Source organism: Toxorhynchites rutilus, chromosome 3 (assembly GCF_029784135.1).
Source record: "Toxorhynchites rutilus septentrionalis strain SRP chromosome 3, ASM2978413v1, whole genome shotgun sequence".
NCBI classification, from domain to species: domain Eukaryota; kingdom Metazoa; phylum Arthropoda; class Insecta; order Diptera; family Culicidae; genus Toxorhynchites; species Toxorhynchites rutilus.
This window is the reverse complement of record NC_073746.1, coordinates 151,806,648-151,827,411: the sequence shown is the minus strand read 5'-3', so window position 1 is coordinate 151,827,411 and position 20,764 is coordinate 151,806,648. Positions and strand designations below refer to the sequence as shown.

At 38.2% G+C, this 20,764-nt stretch overlaps 1 protein-coding gene across 1 annotated transcript in view; it reads left to right on the top strand.

Moving 5' to 3' along the window:
* Positions 1–20,764, top strand: part of LOC129778751 (protein yellow) — a 54,267-nt gene that overhangs the window by 3,945 nt on the left and 29,558 nt on the right. Inside the window, exon 2 of the mRNA XM_055785845.1 lies at positions 17,789–18,580. Coding sequence (XP_055641820.1) covers positions 18,292–18,580 — 289 coding nt within the window. The 5' untranslated portion in view covers positions 17,789–18,291. The remainder of the gene's footprint in view (positions 1–17,788; positions 18,581–20,764) is intronic.

Sequence of the window (20,764 nt, the reverse complement as noted above, 5' to 3'; positions counted from 1 at the left end):
TAGACCCTATGTTAAACCACATAGGGGTTCAAAAAAATGCCAAAATTTCTTTTTTAATAGCCTATACAATATTTGGTATACAGCTGGTGATTTGGTTTGTGGGCACTTTTTACTCTCTTACCCGGCCAGGACCTTCACAAAACATGTCATATCCGCGCATAGAGCTTGAAGAAGGGACGTCGATAGTTGCTCCTGAATTTGGATTTTCAAGCTCATAATGCAAATCTTGGAAAACGTAGAACTCTTAAATCATTTAGTGCAATTATTTTGTATACATACCTGTCGATGGCAAACATTCGGTATTAACAAGTTCTCCCGCACTGTAACTCGATGTTGATAATTTCTTAATATTTTCCTTCGTTGATCGTATTTTTTTCACCCATTCATGTTGGAGAGCTTTAACCCTTCTTTTCTTTGGCCGAGGCATTTTGATTGAATGTAATACTTTTCCGCTCAGCATTTTTGACAGCTGAGGCAGCCGTGGCAGTGTTGGCACAGCTCGGTGCAATACAATTTTCTTAACCAATGTTAAAGTTGCTGAAACTTACATTATAGACCCATTAAATGTGAAAATAATAATTGTATTGATATCAACACAATTTTATTTCATTGATTTTCATGACATGAAACGCTATGACTCAGGAATAACATTTTATGGAATGGTTTTTGTAGCTATTTCGATTATGTTGTCTGGCATCAGGCAAGAACGATGCTTTCACCAATATACACAAAACCATTGCGGAAAATAGAAAATTTAACTTTCAGAGACACTCTATAACAATATAATATATGTCACCTTTGTCACCTTTTTTCGAAATGCCCGAAGATATATAATATATATATATATATATATATATATATATATATATATATATATATATATATATATATATATATATATATATATATATATATATATATGTATATATATATATATATATATATATATATATATATATATATATATATATATATATATATATATATATATATATATATATATATATATATATATATATATATATATATATATATATATATATATATATATATATATATATATATATATATATATATATATATAAAATTCTGAAAAAAATCACATATACCTAAAATAGACGTAGAAAGAAATGTGAATACAAACTAGAGTAGTATTGAATAGCAAAATAAAAAAAAATTATTTAAAATTAATATAAAAATGAATTTAAATTCTTTTTTAGTATTTGATTTTTTTATATGAAAATATTGATCAATACACCTTAGCAAGATGTACTTTCAGTGTTTTTTTTTTCAAATTTTTTATCTATTTAGCTATTGAAAATGAACTAGCTATTGAAGCTATTGAAATAAACGAAAAGGTGCATTTTTCACCATAGATTCTCCCCATTCCCCCCTTCATGAACATTAATCCCAGTGCTTCCCTCCTATAAGTATGTTTTAAGAAAGTCTATAGCATATCAGTAAAATGATTAAGGAATACAAACAGTTTTCAAGTTATATTATATACTTGTATCTGATTACAAAAGAGGTATATAAAATCTGTCAAGTCAGTATGTCACCTGCGCATGGACGATTTCCACTAAAATCGCAATTCTTGAGAACGTTGTCGAAAAGCACACCTCATGTCATATTCGATATCTACTCTGTTACGGTGTTTTGTTTCCATCAGCAGACAACAGCACTCGTAACGCTTCTTCCGCATATCAGGATAAAAATCGACCAATGCTGTACAATTTCCTTTTTTATGGTCTTCCGTACTGTTTCGTCACCTGTTCCATCATCATTCACTAACGAAAATCTTTCAAACATTGTGAAGTTGTTCAAATTTTAGCGTATTCAACAAAGTATTTGTGGCAATTTTTGCCAATCATAGTCATCATTGTCAAAGTGAAATAAATGTGCAATATTCCCTTGCACAATTCCTCCCTTTCAATGACCAAAATTCTCCACCGGTTGAAAACCACTGTGTTAGGGGGTACTTTTTACTCCCGTACCCAGCTAGGCCCTTTGGAAATATATTATGCCGCGCAACACTGAAAATAATTTGCAGAAATCACACATTTGTATCTAGAAAAGCCGTAGGAACACATTAAAAATGTATTAAAGTAGTACTGAATCTCTGAATCCCAAAAAAAAAATTCAAAATTTCAATTTTTTTTTGACGTAGGACTACGTCTAACCGGAAGATAGAGGGGGTGAAATGAAAATCTAGGCACTGAACAAGTAGGAAAAATGCAAGATTTGGAACGCTTATAACTCGAGCATTTCTCAATAGATCGCAAAGGTTTTTGCATCAATTGATAGAAAATATATCTACGCATCCATCATAACGAATAACATTTCATTTTTCTTGAGATAAATAATTGAATAATTGTGAAATATCAAGCATTGCCCAAATACACTATGTGCCCATTTTTGATTGGTCCATTTTGTGCTCCTCAAATCGTTCCGATCAAAACGGGCAACCAGAGCAGCAGCGAAATACAATGAAGCACGATTGGGAAGGAAAAATAAAAAAATGAACGAAACAACGATCATTCTCATCGAAACCGTGTGGTGTACGATGAGAATGATCGTTGTTTCGTTCATTTTTTTATTTTTCCTTTTTATTGATGTGATGCGAATCACATCACATCAACAAACCAATACAAGCAGCCATGTCTGGACATGACAAAGGAGGAAAAGTGAAGGGAAAGGCAAAATCCCGCTCGAACCGTGTTGGTCTGCAATTCCCCGTAGGTGTATTCGCCAATTGCTCCGCAAGGGTAGCTACGCCGAGCGCGTTAGTACCAGTGCACCAGTCCACATAGTCGGCGTTATATAGTTTCGGCCGCCGAAGTGATCGAGTTAGCTGACAAAGCTGCTCGCGACGATAAGAAAACCCGCATTCAAAACAGAACACATTCGGTTCGGTGGACATCAAGACAACAACAGGCAGTTGCAGCGAGTGGCGAGTGACAAACACAATCGCAAAACAACAGCAGGTAGAAGAAGGAAAAATTTTGTTTATACAGACTGCTTTGGTGGCAAAACCAGCCACCGTAAAACATGGCGCTTTTCAGGGCCATTAAACCTTTCAAAGAAGAGTTATTAAAAGTTTTTCACAACACCAATGCATTCTAAAGTGACATAATATTACATATAATATAAACTGATTTATTTTGTTTGAGCTTGTTCTTGAACTTATTGGTGGTTGGGGTCTTTTAAATTGAACATTCAGTTTTCACAAACCCATGCATGGTTTCCGAATTAAAAGTGGCTTCAAATTACAACACATTGTATGCAGGATGGCATTAACGAATTTTCTCGGTAGCAAGAACAGCTTTCTTTGGTTGATAACTGATGTTGAAAATTGACTAACGTTACATCTGCATTGTATAGAAAAATAACTAAGGAGCAACATGATGAACTATGTATTTCCTGCTTCTTTTAAAGGACTTTTATCCGAAGGTCATTCGTCCCTGTATTTACTGTTGGTTTTTCAGAACGCTTATAGCTCGTTTATTTCTCAACAGATCGTAGAGTTCGTCTCCAAAACCTCAGTTCTTTTTCATTTTTATTTACTTTGTTTGCGGAGACTACAAATCTTACAATTCATTCGTCTCCGAAACCACAGTTTAAGATACGGTAATGTGATCAATAGTGAAATATATGAATGAGCTGATGACCACCTATGCATTCCCTATCACAGCCATCTTTTTGATTGTACAATATGTGTATACGCCGAAAGATGCCCGACGTTGAACATTTAATAAGTACAAAGCCTTCAGAAAAAAATCAAGAATCAAGTTTGTAAAAAAAAACACAAAAACACAACACCAAAGGTTCTTTTCAGAACCCCCAACATGTTCATAAAGATTAAATAGTAAACTAATCCATTTTTCAGGTAGATAGGTAGGTATCTACGTAGGAGAAGAAAATAAAACAATATATTCAAAATATATATTTAGCAAAAGCTGTCCCCTTTGTACAGTCCTACGACACTCCGGTTATGTCTCCGACATTACCCACCCGTCTTTTTAGTTTTATAAAACATTTCAAAATTTTTTGATAATTTTTCTTGATACACCGTAGTGAGATGCACATTCAGTTTTTTTTTTCAAATTTTAATTTCTAAGCTTTTGTGAATGGCGCCAAAATTTCTTATTTAATATCTTATACAATATTTGCCATACGGCTAGTGATTTGGTTTGAGGGCACTTTTTATTCCCTTACCTTTGCTTTACTCGGTTTTACTCGATCAAGATCCGTCACAAACGCAACTAGAACTTGCAGATACACTTGGAGTAGCTCAGCCAACCATATCCTATCGTGGCAAAGGGAATGATCCGAAAGATAGGACATTGGGTGCCGTATTAATTGAAACCACGAGACGTCGAACGCCGTTTTTTTACGTGCGAACAACTACTCCAACGGCATAAAAGAAAGGGTTTTTTGCATCGAATCGTTACTGACGATGAAAGATGGGTCCATTACGAAAATCCTAAACGTCAGGCAACGTATTGATACCCCGGCCATGCATCAACATCGACGGCCGCGCGGAATATCCACGGCCAGAAGGTTATGCTGCCTGTTTGGTGGGACCAGCCGGGTGTTGTGTACTATGTGCTGCTAAAACCGAATGAAACCATTACGGGGGACCTCTACCGACGACAATTGATGCGTTTGATCCGTGCTCTGAAGGAAAAACGGTCACAATACGAGCAAAGACACGATAAAGTTATTTTGCAGCACGACAATACTCGGGCGCATGTCGCGAAACGGTCAAAACATACTTGGAAACGCTGAAATGGGAGGTCCTATCCCACCCCCGTATTCTCCAGACATTGCTCCGTCCGATTACTATCTTTTTCGATCGATGCAACATGGTCTGATTGACCAGCACTTCTCCAATTTTGATGAAGTCGAAAATTGGATCGATTCGTGGTTAACCGACAAACTGGGATTCATAAATTACCAGAAAGATGGGAAAAAGTTGTGACTAAGCGATGGGCAATACTTTGAATTTTAAATTTGTAACCATTTTTGCAGAATAAAGCATTAATTGCTGGGAAAAACATTGAAAATTAACTGGTACTCCTATTATTTTTATCAAATGTATTCTAAGAGTCATGTCAGTAGAGCGCCGCATAGTTTGATAATTGAATTGATCTATTTTTGTACCAAAACCAAAACAAACGGTGTGCTATGCTCTTCTCTCACAAACACTATTACCCAATAGTATAGTTTTACCTATACTACTACAATGACTTCATTCCACCTTCACCTTAAATCCATCAAGAAGGGATTGAGGAACGAGCGCTCAAAATTGGACATTTTTCGTGACGCGACCGTGATAGAGTTTTTTTTAGTTGTATCCCCAATATCTTCCCGAAGGATCTAATCCTCTGTAAAAAAAAGTTTACACGAGTGAAAGTAACTGAGGGGCTTAGAATGAAAGGGGTGTAAGTTATTTGATCGATTTCTCTACATCGACTCTCTCTTCTGGTCATAACTTAGCTGCAAATATATTCCCAGTTGTATTTGACAATGTGGAAGATAGGTCAGAACCTCATCTATCGTATAGAATCCGATACTTAAATTGGAACTTTTTTGCAGTTGAGTTATTAACTAAAGAAAAAGTCGATGAAGAGAAACCGATCAAGTCACTTACACCCCTTGCATTCTAAGGCCCTCAACTCTCAATTCGGATAAGGAGAAAAGTTCAAAACATGTGGTTTCGGGTTTAAAATCAGTGCAAATGATAACTTACGAAAACGTCTTCTTCCAGTCTTGTATTCAGTCCCGCATACGTTGAACGTACAGTAGAGTTATCTGATCCCTACGATTTGTAGAAATCTGTGTGATGGAATTATTTGAGTACCTCGAACTGATAATAATTTTTACCACTGAGAGTATTCATACTACACCTCGGAGTTAAACTAGAATAATAATCCAACATTATTTTAAGCATTGGTTGATCACCTGATTTCATTTACGTTCCCGGCTCGAAGAGAGACGCCCCTTGCTGGCAAACTGGGGCCCCGCCGGGGTTGATCGATCCGATCCAAACCCCCTTGATGTGGTGAATGAATTGAACGGCAATTTGCGACCGTTTCCCCCCTTTCTCCGGTGTGCGACCATAAATTCACGATCGAGCTCGGGCTATTCAATGACTTTGAGAGCTCCGAAAACCTGTTTTCTGCCGCCGCGTGTATTGGGTGCGCTTGTTTCTGCGTTTGAGATTGAAATTTAATGTTGGGCTGGAGTGCGCATAGCCTGAGCTGAAAGAGACTAAACAAAGTCACTATGAAAGTGTAAGTGACGAAATTTGCACTGTGGATGCTATCCGGTGTGACCAACTGACTTTTGGAGTGTAATACCATTTTTTTACTTGCAGAAATAGTTTCTGTTCGTTAGCGATTACCAAGGGGATTTATTTTCATGTTTAACAACAATTATCACTCAACACATGTTTGGTTGCGTAATATGTCGCTTGGAGTATGTGAATAATGATGTCCTTAAAATACGCCTTTGTCCCATTAAGTATAAACCCATTAAAAGTCTATTAGACCAGCTACACGCGAAGTGTAACAAATGATTAGAATATTGAAAAACAATAGAGGACATATTTCTTCTGAATTTCCTCAACTTAGCCAAAAACTGTAAAAAAAAGCCTAATAATAACAAGTATTTGCTCATATGCTCAAAGCTCTTTCCATAGGACCACCAGCAGCAACAGGTTTTAATTACTCTACCTTGGATAGTTTGCACAACACTTCTGAAGTCATCGCATTGTAATATCCCTATGTATAGTGAAATGTGAGCCCGTTCATTGGGCCACTCCTACAATAGCACAAATTCTAATGACGCTGAATGGGGTGCCCGTTTATAGCTATATGTAAATATTATTGTCACACCTGTAACTGATGTATATTAATGTGTGGAAAAGAAGTATATTATTGCTGATCACCGGTTATTGTCAACATGGGCTCAGTGTGTTTTCTCTTTTCGAGTGCAATTTTTTCCGATTAATTTGTAGTAATCTTACTTCTTTACCTTTTTAGTGTTTTATACTAAGCTTATAAACTTATATTATAAAATAAGTATTTAAAATATACTTATTTTATACTTGACCGAAAAATTAGTGTAGAATAAATGATTGAACCAGTATGACTTTACTGTTCTGAAGGCGTTAAGGAAAAGTGAATCGAAAGAGACTGAAACTTTTCTACTGAAAAATGTGGAAAAAATCACACACCTAAGGTTTCGCAAGGGACTCATAATCTCATTTTAACAGCATATGAAATTCAATTTGAACTAAATTCTCTGGATTATTGTTGTGGAGAGTGATCGAGTTTAGACAATCCGGAGTGGTTACGACAGAACTTGATTATCTTCTCGTGCCTTGTTTGTATTGAGATTTTATCCTGATAGAAGCCTAGAATATATTTCCACTCACTCCGATTACAAGTAAGTTTCTTTGGTACTTCGTTAGAAACTTGCTGTGTAACTTCTGAGCACGTTTATCGACTACTAGCGCTGACAGAACAAGAGAGGTAAGGCATGTCGGACCATCATATCTCTGTTTAAAATGATGCTTGTTAAATACAAGATGAAAATCGAATATTATTCCGGGTCCGTACTGTATTCACAGCATCATTCCCATTTTTCCATTCATTTGCTTTGCACATTTGTGTGTTTGCCTACTCGTGCTGTCAGTAAAGCGCAATCTATCTGGTCATACGAGAAACCAACAGTCCATGTCCACATAATGTGTTTGACCTTTCTGTAGTTTCACATAGGACAATGAGAGAAATATAGTATTGGGAGTCTATGGCCAACTGTCGTAATAAAAAATGACGTATGAATTCATTTTTTTTTGTATAAATGAAAATAAACAGTTAATTGTAGACTCCCAGGTTGGTGTTTCATAAAGAGTTATTTTTTGTTAGTTAGCTAGTTGCTTGTTTTGTTTGTTCAACTCATTGCGTATTTATTATTTATTTAATTATTTAATTGTAATCGTTGTGTCTGTCGTCATCGCAGCAAAAGAGGAAACAGGACTTAATGGAAAATTGTCGGGAAACATGAGTAGGTTCGAGAGATTCAAAAGTTTGATGGAACTTCAAAGGAACAAAAAAGGAAGAGAGAGGATTGAGAGGAGACAATCGAAAGATCTGGTAGTCTTTGCGACGATCTATTAAAAGTTATTCCTAAATCCCTAATCCCTTTTATTTCACGTCCGTGCGTGAAATGCATACAACAACAGCTAGTCCACGATAAAGAACGTTTTGTTCTGGTAAATTATTGACCGTGTGTGTTCGCGAGCCAGTGCTCAAGAAAAGCCTCGACTCTCTGTCATATCAGTGCTGCAGGCCATCATCGTATTCGGCCGTTCAAGGTTTTCTTTCTTGGCGTTTGAACATCCCTCAGTCCTTCTTAAGTCGTCCTGTTCCTGTCATCGCCTGCTCCAGTTATCAAGGTACAGGAAGACAACCAACTCAACGAACGGTCGCTACGTAATTGGTGATCTCGAGCCAAAAAAAATTATAATAAATGAAAATCTCTCTCTATATATTGGGTGGGGATATATAGAGAGAGATTTTAATTTATTATAATTTTTTTGGCTCGTGATCACCAATTACGTAGCGTCCGTTCGTTGAGTTGGTTGACTTAAACATATCTTGTGTTGTACTTATCGCATCGGGTCATACTATGAGGCTATTTAAAGACGACAATGCTACAAGTGCTACAAGTGTCGTTTTGACACTGTTGTGATTGTACTTTTTAGTCTCAAGTTATAGCGCATCAAAGATGGAGTCCACCAAGCAAGAAATTCGCCATATTTTACGTTTTTACTACCTGCGAGCGAGGTAAAACTGCAACGAAGGCGGCCGAAAAAATTCGTGTAGTTTATGAACTGTTATGGATACTGTAACGATTCGTACAGCACAGCGTTGGTTTGATCGATTTCGTTCTGGTGTAGTGGCTGTCGAAGATACACCCCGTACTGGTAGGCCAATCGTCGTGGAAACCGCTGAAATCATCCAAGTAGAACGGCATGTGAGCACTCTCTCGATTGGCCCGGAACTGGATATAGACCATAAAACCGTTTGAAACCATTTTCAGAAAATTTGATTACAAAAAAAGCTGGATGTATGAGTGCCACACGAGTTGACGCAAAAAAAAATCTTTTAGACGGAATCAACGCCTGCGATGCACTGCTGAAACGGAACGAACTCGACCCATTTTTGAAGAAGATGGTGACTGGTGATGAAAAGTGGATCACGTACGACAACCTAAAGCGAAAAAAGTCGTGGTCGAAGAGCGGTGAGCCGGCATAAACAATGGCCAAGCACGGATTGACGGTCAGGAAGGTTTTGCTGTGTGTTTGGAGGGATTGGAGGGGAATCATCCACTATGAGCTGCTCGAGTATGGTCAGACCCTCAACTCGGTTCTCTACTGTGAGCAGCTTAACCGTTTGAAGCAGGTGATTGACCAGAAGCGGCCAGAAATGATCAATAGGAATGGTGTTGTTTTCCACCAGGACAACGCTCGGCCTCACACATCTTTGATGACCCGCCAGAAACTACGGGAGCTCGGATGGGATGTCCTATTGCACCCACCGTATAGTCCGGACCTGGCTCCAAGTGATTATCATCTCTTCCGGTCCATACAAAACGCTCTTGGTGATACTAAGTTGGCCTCAGAAGAAGAAATTTCGATCAGAAATACGACATGTCAAATTGATCTTCATCGCTTGCAGTGAATTTATTGAGAACGTGTTTTATTAACATATTCAGAAAAAAGAAAGGAACAGGTATTCGGAAAAGCCAACATTATGGGTTTCACTGAACGTTGACCGTTGTGCGGCGGTAAGCGGTTGAATATTATTAAACCGGAAATCAAAACAAGATAAGGTTCATTTTCCGTTCGGCTATTATTTTCACCCATTGACCATATGATTGGGGGTGTATGTCGTTTCCGAACTATCGGAAGTAGATTCATAAAACATAGTCAAAGAGTTATACTATACATTGCAATGCCGAAGTCACCAAAAACAGAAATTTTATGCCTTCCCTTACCATTAAACGATTTAACACTCAATTGGTTGACGTTGAATTTTACGCGTTGATTCTCACTAATACGCAGTGATCTTCAAGTTCGACGTTTCGAATATCATGACGGAAATGAAGATGCAAATGAAAAATGAACTTCATGGCATGTTGATGGGGATATTCATCCCACTCGTGTTCATTAATAGTGTTGTTTCATATTTATCGACTCTCGCTTGAACAGTAGATCATCAATACAAGGTAAGTTGAAATTCGCCGTATTTGAATGTCGTGAACGTGAATATTTTCGGCACTGGTGACTATAATGCAAGTCAGAAGGGTCTCTTAGGAGGAAAATTCCCCAGCTGTTCTGAAGGTACCAGACGGATAATACGTAAACAATAAACAACGAGACCCCGCTAAAGGTAATTCATTCATTATGAACATCATTATCTTTTCGAATTGCATCATACAACGCCATTTTACGATATCGTGATCTGCCCCAACAATTAAAGATCAACATATACGCGAAGTTACCTTCGTGTAGAGCGTGTGTTGAAACAAAAAAATAAGTCATCTCTAGAAATGATTTATATGGCAGAACAACGTGTGCCGGGTCAGCATACAAAAGAAGATTTTTAAGTATATTAAATGTGTATCCATCCAAACCGCGGTGGTCTTTGTTATTTCCGTTCATTTTTCTGTTAGGTTTTGTAGTGTAAATCACGTTTTCCACTGATCGATAAAAATGTAGCAATTGTGCCTTTCCGCCATTTTGTGTCCACCATTTTATTCTGTATTCGAGTCGCGAGTTATTCTTAGAAGTGTTCCTGAGATCCGTCACCAAACGACCCAAGCTGCGTTAAAGAATACAGCTACTCGAACAGAATAACTGTCAGTTTGAACCCTGCATAATAGAAAAAACCAATCGATCAATACAATATTAATATACCACTGCGAATCAAATGCAGCGTTCGTTCCATGGGCATCGTACAGAAAAAAAATCCAATGTATGCTCCGCATGTTTTGAACTGTGTATAATTAACTCATTCACGATTGCATATCACAATCTCAATCCAGCTAGCGAGCAGACAATATTCTTTCCTGAAACAGCGGTGCAATTTTGTTCTATGGGAGCACCGGATCGTACCGCCTGGCGAGAGTGTTTCTGTATTATGTGCATGACACGTATTCTTTGTTTTTTTGCGTTGCCAAAGGTAAATTGAAGTGGTAAAGAAATGTTCCATAACGGCGCTGTGGAGCGAATGTTTGATTGTGACTGTCGCGAGAACAAGAATGAACAATCAATCAATCAATCATCTTCAACTGTTTCTACATGACCATCCATCGGTTCTTTGAAGGTCCTGAAAAGTCCTGTTGAAGAGTGATTTGAAATTTTACGATGCATTTTGAAGTAATATCCCAAATAAAAAGCGAATTTATTTTTATAGCTTTTTGCCAGGAAAGAGTTTTTATGTGAATTCAGGAGTATGTTGGTATCTTTTTCCTGATCGATCATTTAATTTCCCTGAATTCGGTGGCGTCAAAGTGTAACGTATTTCAAGTAGAATGTAATGAAGGCATTATTTGGTAAGTGGCGGAGACTGTGTTCTTCGATGGAAACTAAAAGTGAAAGTTTTTTCCGCAACGATTGCTGTAGCCGCCGTCACCAACACATTGCCGATGGTGCCGTCTGCAAAAGATGTTACATAGTCTAATTTGTGTTTTTTTTTGGAAAATGATATTTTTGAGGAATGCAGTTTTGCTGAAAAAATATTGAAAATCTAATTGGATATTCTTTATGTTCAGTGTTGCAGTTTCGTTCTAGACAGCGAGGAATCACCAATATATGTGAATATTAAGAGTTATTTTGGCGTTTTGTTCAAACTGCCTTTTTATTGGTTTGCGAATCGTTGGCGCCCCTTAGTGCAATTATTCAATAATCGTCCTTTGTCAGCGCTACCAAATATTTGCACTAAAAAATTCGTTCTTAAATTTCTATAATGTTTGTTCTTGCTGGTAACAATTTTGTAGTATTACGTTAACAATGCGGTCGTGTATTGGACTCCACTCTTCTATTTTTTTATGTCATTCCAAGCTTATTTTTTACATATACACCGATGTTTTTTTACGCTGGGGATACGTACCTTGCAAAACAAACCGCGTTAATTAGAAAATCCGCGTAAAAAAAACCGCGTTAATTGGAAAATCCGGGTAAAAACACCATGTCACCTAATGATAGATATCAAACACTACGTTGAACGGAAGTAAAAAGTTGAGTGTTGCTCGCTTCCGAAAACGCGTTGTTTTTTCCTACAATTTCGTTGGTTATTGGTAGCTATAGTTCGGTTTTCCTCACGAATGAGATCATCTGTGATTTGTACACTCTAGGGCCGATGCACGTGCAGTACCACTGTTGGATCGTCCAGAGCTAAGTAGACAAGGAAATCCATTCACGAACAACTGCCCGTAAAAACCTCGTCCCGTTATACCGCCCGGTAAGCTACCCGTTACCCAACACCTAAAATCCACGTACGAATCGTGATAAGGTGCAGCACTCATTTCCTTCATAAGCGCTAAGCTCCGTTATAAGCACTTACCGTAATATGCTCTGAGGGAACATAGGAGAAAAATGTGAGCTGAGGGGGAGATGTGATATTGCATTGGTCTTTTTTACGCGGGTACCACGTTGATTGGAAAATCCGCGTAAAAAACCGCGTTAATTGGGAAATCCGCGTAAAAAACCCCGTAAAAAATAACCGCGCAAAAAAAACCACGTAAAAAAACCTGGGTGTACAGCCATTTCATGCCAAACCAATACAGTGGTTTTCAGATTTTCGTCAAAAATGGTAATTTTGTTCTTTATCGCAGAACATTAGACCCGTTTTTTAAAAAAAAATTTCTCAGGGTGCCCATTTCCATTTTGGGGTGGCCCGAAAAATCATTTTTTCAACTTTTTCCCAAAATGCTTTTTTTTTCAAAATTCACAACTAACCGATTCGTATTACCGACATATCAAATTGAAGCCAGAAGCCTCTCATTAAAAAATATTGAACTTGCAGAAAAAATGGATTTTATTTTTATAATTATCGATTGTAGTCGTTTTTTATTATTTTCTTGTCTTTGGACTAGAGGGCACTATATGACTACAAACTATAAAAGATAATTGGATGGATTAATTTTTTCCTTAAATCTTACGTTTACGCCTTCTACAAAAATGCTTCGAAGCCCAGCCGAGCGGCCTTACGGCAATTAGTCGGAACCATAGCCATGGGAGATAGAACGATGGATATTTTCTGCTGTGTGTTGTGACACATGAGATTTTCGGATCATCGTTCCATCGAGTGGTCGATGGTTCGGGTTCATATAATCGCATCACTTTCCTCTGTGAATCTTGATGTTCACCTCTCTTCCCAAACAAGTATCCCTTCCATGATAGTCACAAGGGAACCATGCAGTAGAGGCGACCCTTCTGGCTACGAGTATCTTACTTACATTCCTTCCCTTTTTTCTGGTGACTGTAGCTCGAATCGCCGAAACATGCACAATAAGAATGGTTTACTACTTCCAAGCGTAACTTAGTGTGTTCTTTATGCAATTTCGTTGGTTCAGGTCAATCACGGAGAGCAACTCTGAAGACTACCAAATCTAAAGCTCAGAATAAGAAACCTAGGATCAATTCCAAAAAATATCAATTTTACGGTAATTTTGGAACTCCCTTAGAAGCACTTCATGATTCTAAAGAACTTACCAGACCTAACCAGTGGTGTCCGCGGGCAAGGAAGCCTTGCCTTGGAATGGCCAATGTTTTGATACCATTCTAGAATATTTATTTTATTTTTTTAGCCCATTTGTATATTTTAGGCTCATTAGCATTTTTAGCTGTAACAGAGCCGAATTTTAATCGTGTACACGTCACATGGTTATCATATCTATATTTATCACATTACACAGTTGCCATTTTTCGGCGTAAGAGTATTCCTTCTATACCATTGCATATGATACATTTACACAGTAGCCATTTAGGCGTAAGAGTATTGTTTCTGTTCTTTCATTATCAAGTAAAACCACCGGACAGCGGGGACAGTTGATATGATCATTGTTGAGTTATTAATAGATCAGCAGCCCGATGTGTTTTGCAGAGCAGAGCAGTTGAATGGATGAATCGATATAATATGATGATGGTCCCACCTGATTCCCCTGCAATGGTTTGAGCGGGACGAGTTATCTTATTGATAATAATTGTATTACGGTATTTATATTTTTTTCATCAATTAACCAGTGAGCAAATTAAATTGAACAAGAAAACGGAGCTCAGAGATGGTCAGCTGCATATTACTTAACATAGATAATAAGAAAAAATTGTCAAAATATTAAACTCCCCGTCAGACTAACGCCATATGAGCCGTGATAAAAATATATATTTTGGAAAAAAAAGAAAACGGACTGGTTATCTCGCAGACATAGATTACTAAACAATAGAACAAAGATGGTCAGTGAGGGCCCCGAGTTTGAACCCACGATCGATCGCTTACTAAGCGAACACACATCCAATGTGGCTGCGGAGACCCCCCTATTAATTTTATTAATCAATAAGAATATGAGAAAAACACTCCATTTTGGCCCAATTAGGAAATGAAATCGCGAGACTATCTTCATTACATTACTTGATTGCTATTCTGGTTCACAAGACCACCACTCCTTCGAAATCTAACTAAATGGTATCCCACATAAAATTGCATCACGGAAAAACGCTGTAGAAAACTAGCCATTGAGTATTTTCTCTTGAAAATTTGGCACTACGGAAGCATCTCAAGTATTGAAGTTGAATGAAAAAAATTGCCAAAAGCTTACTGACGGGTTATATTTTATTGTCTGAATGTTTGGAAAGAACCGGTCAACTAGGTAATTTTCTACAGTGTTTCTTACGTGATGCAATTTGATGTGGGACATCCTTCAAACTGTCATTTTGAGGTCACGCTGTAAAGGGTGTGTCACATCAAATTGCATCACGGAAAAAACGCTGTAGAAATTCGCCCAGTAGACCGATCCTTTTGAAAATTTTAGACAGTAAAATAAAAACTATTAAACAACTTTTGGCATTTTCTTTTTATTCATACTTCGAGCCCAAGCCCGTATGCTCGCACCTTCCTCTTTACCCCGTCCATAAGGTTCTGTACAACGTCAGGTTGTAGTTTTTTTTGAACAGAAATCCATTTTCTCTTGAAGTCCGCCTCCGATTTGACAACTTTTGGGTTCTTCCGGAAGGCCTGCTTCATAATCGCCCAATATTTCTCAATTGGGCGAAGCTCCGGCGCGTTGGGCGGGTTCATTTCCTTAGGCACGAAGGTGACCCCGTTGGCTTCGTACCACTCTAACACGTCCTTTGAATAGTGACACGAAGCGAGATCCGGCCAGAAGATGGTCGGGCCCTCGTGCTGCTTCAATAGTGGTAGTAAGCGCTTCTGCAGGCACTCCTTAAGGTAAACCTGCCCGTTTACCGTGCCGGTCATCACGAAGGGGGCGCTCCGCTTTCCGCAAGAGCAGATCGCTTGCCACACCATATACTTTTTGGCAAACTTGGATAGTTTCTGCTTGTGAATCTCCTCCGGAACGCTGAATTTGTCCTCTGCGGAGAAGAACAACAGGCCCGGCAGCTGACGAAAGTTCGCTTTGACGTAGGTTTCGTCGTCCATTACCAGGCAATGCGGCTTCGTCAGCATTTCGGTGTACAGCTTCCGGGCTCGCGTCTTCCCCACCATGTTTTGCCTTTCGTCGCGGTTAGGAGCCTTCTGAACCTTTTTGTACGCAGGCCCTCCCGCTGCTTGGTCCGCTGGACGAATGAACTTGACAAATTCAGCTTATTGGCGATATCCCAGGCCGAACTTCTCGGATCACGTCTAAACTGCTAAACTACGCGCTTGTGATCTTTTTCACTGACGGAGCATCCATTTTTGCCGTTCTTCACCTTCCGGTCGATGGTTAGGTTCTCGAAGTATCGTTTTAGTACTCTGCTGACCGTGGATTGGACGATTCCCAGCATCTTACCGATGTCCCGATGTGACAACTCTCGAAATGAGTGCACAGGATTAATTCACGACGCTCTTTTTCGTTCGACGACATTTTTCCAAATTTACGAAAAATTAACAGTGAAGCATGGCCAACATGATCTATACACTCTTATCTGATTATAAGCGAAAGCTGAAGATATAATTCCTAAAAATTAAATTTCTACATCGTTTTTTCCGTGATGCAATTTGATGTGACACACCCTTTAGATAGTTGCTTAAACTACGTGGACACTTTCTTTATGCAATCTGGTTGCTGTTAACCTCCGAATGACTCTAAGATTCTGGCAGCAAAGGATATTTTAATGTACATTCGTCGAGCTCTTGCAATTATTAGTAATTTGACATATGAGGGGCTTAGAATGAAAGGGGTGTAAGTGATTTCATTGATTTCTCTACATCGACTCTCTCTTTGGGTCATAACTTAGCTGCAAGTACATTCCCAGCTGTATTTATCAACGTGGAAAATAGGTCAAAACCACGCTCATCTATCGGATTCTATAGCAAACTTAAATTGGAAAGTTTTTGCAGTTGAGTTATTAACTAAATAAAAAGTTGATGAAGAGAAAACGATCAAGTCACTTACACCTCTTGCATTCTGAGCCCCTCATATATGAGAGAGCGTTCCTAAACATATTCAATGCAGAATTAATAAATAAAATAAAATAAAATGTTATAGGTATTTAATGGGTTTCGCAATTTAGGGGATTTGTTTAGTACCACCCTCCCTGAGAATTTTTATAATGTTAATTTGCATTGCAAATATTCGAATTGTTCTAAAATGGCAATTTCAGCTTTTGTGCTGTTCTGGAGTAAGTGGAGTGGATCCTTAGATAAGTTGAAATTAATAATCGCCTCATCGTAAAATTAGTTTAATAATGGTCTCCATAGTAACGACAACATTAAAAATGGTATCAATAATAGCTTTACAATTTATAATTATATCCTTAGTTACGGTTACATCTATAACCACTGCCATAACCACATTATCAATCAATTGTATCCATAGTTACTCAACAAATAAAGAATCATCTTCGCTATAAAAGTCTTCCACAATTAACGTTGATATCCAGTTTATACCGATCGCAGTTACAGTGAGTGAAGAATAAATACAGAAATTGTAAACGAGAAATTTGCTTATTATTTAAACGTTGAATTTATAAAGAGTCCACCATTTCTTGTTCACGTTCTAACGAAACCTAAACCCTAAAAGTAAACGATTTTGGAAAACACTGTGTGAGTTTCACTTTTGTATACAATGCCTCGTTATCATTGCTTTGGAATATTCGTTTTCCAATCAGATCTACAATCACTGCTTTAATTCTTTCACGAACACCACTGTTTTGACGGAATTCGTACAAATTTATTATCGTGAGTCACTTCGGCAGATTTTTTAATTTTTTTTTGCCGCCGCAAACTAAAAATAAACAAAAATTCAGCACAGCACACGATCAATCCTTAGGAAAGCCAATAAAACTAAATAAAGCGCTGCGACTATCGCCACCTGATGGTGCGCTTCGAATATCAAAAGAACCCACAATAGATCTGAGAGGATATGCCAATGACTTGCGTGCGCCGTAATAGCAAACGCGAAACCCGAATCGTGAACTAACAAAACTAGCGAAAAAAAAAGTGGTTAACCTTAAGCATACTTTTTGTTCCTTTCTTCCTCTCCCGTACAGCCCACTGTCAGCCATCGGCATCAACGGTCGCCCACGAGTGCCGTATTCTAGAGACACGTTGGTCCGGTCCAAGTCTCAGCGAGTGTTAGTCTGTTCCAGTGCCTCTCAACGACAACATCGCCATCAGAGTCGTCGCAGCCGCCGTCGCCGCCGGTTCTGCCGAGATTTTCAACGCCACCCCACCCAAGTAACCTCGTCGTCGTGCATCTTCCAATCACGGTGTGGGAATTAACGAAGAAAAGTGTTCATTACGTAAGAGCAATTACTGTTACTTACATCTGTGGTCTTGTGTGTTTGGATTTCGAGTGTTTGCCTTCTCGCGGGTCAGAGCCACATTGAGTGTGCAGTGAATTGGTGTACATAATTGAACAAACACGATAACCTAATGTTTGTGGTGCTGGTTATTTCCATTTGATGCGAACTTGGGCCACGTGAATCATACCCGCTGAACTTGGAAAGGCAGAAACAAAAACCGACACCCAGGATTCAGGTTTGCCGATAATATGGGTGCAACAGGAATGAGTTCGGTTGTGCTGCTGGTGATTACTGGAACGCTGCTAGGATTAAGATCCGTTTCTGGTAACGATAACTTACGAGTGGCATACCAATGGAACCAGATCGACTTCGAGTTCCCCAGCGAAGCAGAGCGCCAGGAAGCAATCCGCACGGGAGTATATGTTCCCGAAAATGTGATACCGATCGGGCTGGAAGTGTACAAGAAGCGTCTGTTTGTGACGCTGCCCCGTTGGAAGAGTGGAATCCCGGCGTCGCTCGCTTATATCAACATCAATGGTAAGTGGGAATTTCGATTGCTATGACGCATAAAACGTGGCGGTGCGGTTTCGGGATTTTTTTTATGAATTCCACTGTAAATCATACGAATACGAATTCTGGGTTTTGCAACGTGACTGATGGAAAAAGCTATTACAAGGTTGCTGTTGATGCATACGTTGTTATTAAGATAAATGTATCACAGCAGAGCAATTACTCTCAAGTACTCATTGGTGGGATAATTATCTTTGGAATGGTTTTCAATGTATCAATTTAAATGAATGCTAATCATGTCGAATATATTTCTTACAATGGCATGCCATCACATAATTAATTTCATTGTTTTCGTTCGTTTGTTTAGTATATCGATGAGACTAGCTTTACTCAACCTGCGGCCCGGCAGACTCTTCACGTTGGCCCATCTGTTGTTGCTTCATTTCAATATATTTTGAATGTGTAACAATAATGGAAACCTCAGAAGTCGTTACCTTTTTTCTGACAGTAATGATGCCAAATCAGAAAAAAGACACGTTTTTATTAAACAAAAAAACAAATGCAGCGTTCACCGAACAATGTGGGTAGAGAAAATATTGCAATTGAGGCTCATCTTCAATTTATTGTGTTTAAGCAAGCTAGTTTCACAGCATTAACGATTCATCAGTCATCCTGCTAGCGAGCTGACGACAGCGAGGTTTCCCGAATGGCCTTCCTCAAGGTCGAGAGTTTATTTTAGTTTTACAAATTCGCCTTTTCAAGGCAAGAGGAGAATGATCTGAGAAATTTTAAAGTCTAAATAATTCAAGCTAATTAGCGGCTCCGCAAAGCTTATGCGATTGAACCTTACAAATAAATGAACTGGATAAAAAAAAATAATTCAAGCCATTATCATCATTATTCAAATCACGCTCCAACTAGCAGGCAGCAGGCTTTCTCAATACTGATGTCAGACACAGCCAGGGTTGCCACATATACAGAATATTCTGTAATTTACAGATTTTTCGTCAAATTTCAGATTCAGAATCTGTATATACAGAATTACAGATTTTCAGCAAAAATACAGAATTTATAGATTTTTTTAGAATTCAATTTTAAATTTTAAATTTATTACAGTGCATACACAGGTACCTTGATTTATAAAAATGTTGAACGCAACGCAACGATATGGCTTTCGTTGGAGGCAGTTGTTAAGCGAAATCTTGAACTTTTCTTTTCGTTCCAAGTTATGTATGACCATAATCAATCCGCCATTTCAACGTTCTTATGATTAAACCGCTTATGCTGTTTCTAAACTTTGTTCTATCGCTCATCAAAAACGTCAACCGCACTTTTCAATCAGAAAGTTCTCAATGTTGCGAGCCTTACAATGAGACAAAAATGTTATTGTTGATCATGTTGGGTAACTCATGTTTGGAGAGCTACGTGCAACAATTCGCTGATGCTGACCTTGATGTGAAATGTTTTGAAGACTTTCTGAAGAATCCCGAGGATGTTTGCGTTGGTATTGATACAGAAGAAGCTGAAGAAGGGTTGGATGTAGCTAGAAAGTAGACCTTCAAATCGAGTTGTCGTGACTTCTTTATTGAACTCGTGAAACACTGCGGCCTTGATATACCTCAAAATTTCATCAAGCTACCAAACCTTAATGATTTGATGCGCCAATTGCCTCAATTCGTCGAAGCAGGTAATAGAAAAGGCTTGGATAACAAATTCAGGCTACTCAAGTCGAATCTTATGAGGCAAAAACTGAGTGATTCAGATATAATTTGGTTCCAGCTTTTGAATGTCAAAAAGCGTGACGAGAAATTTTTGTATCCATTGCTAAGGTCGTTTGTAAGATATTTTTTGATGACATTCGAATATTTTCGCTTTACAATGCCAACAAAACAAAGTCCGGAAATTGGTTGGATCCCACCATTTGTACTCTATTTTGAAAGCGAAAAACTATGAATCGGCTCAAGAAGTAGTGTCAAGGATGAAATTTGCGAAAAATTTGAAGACAAAGTTCAACAAATCTATGTATAAACATCATATAATTCGAAACTTTTTTATGATTTATTTTATGGTATTGAAACGATCTTAACAACCCACTAAGGGGTGTGTCACATCAAATTGCATCACGGAAAAAACGCTGTAGAAATTCGCCCAGCAGACCGATCCTTTTGAAAATTTTAGACAGTAAAATAAAAACTATTAAACAACTTTTGG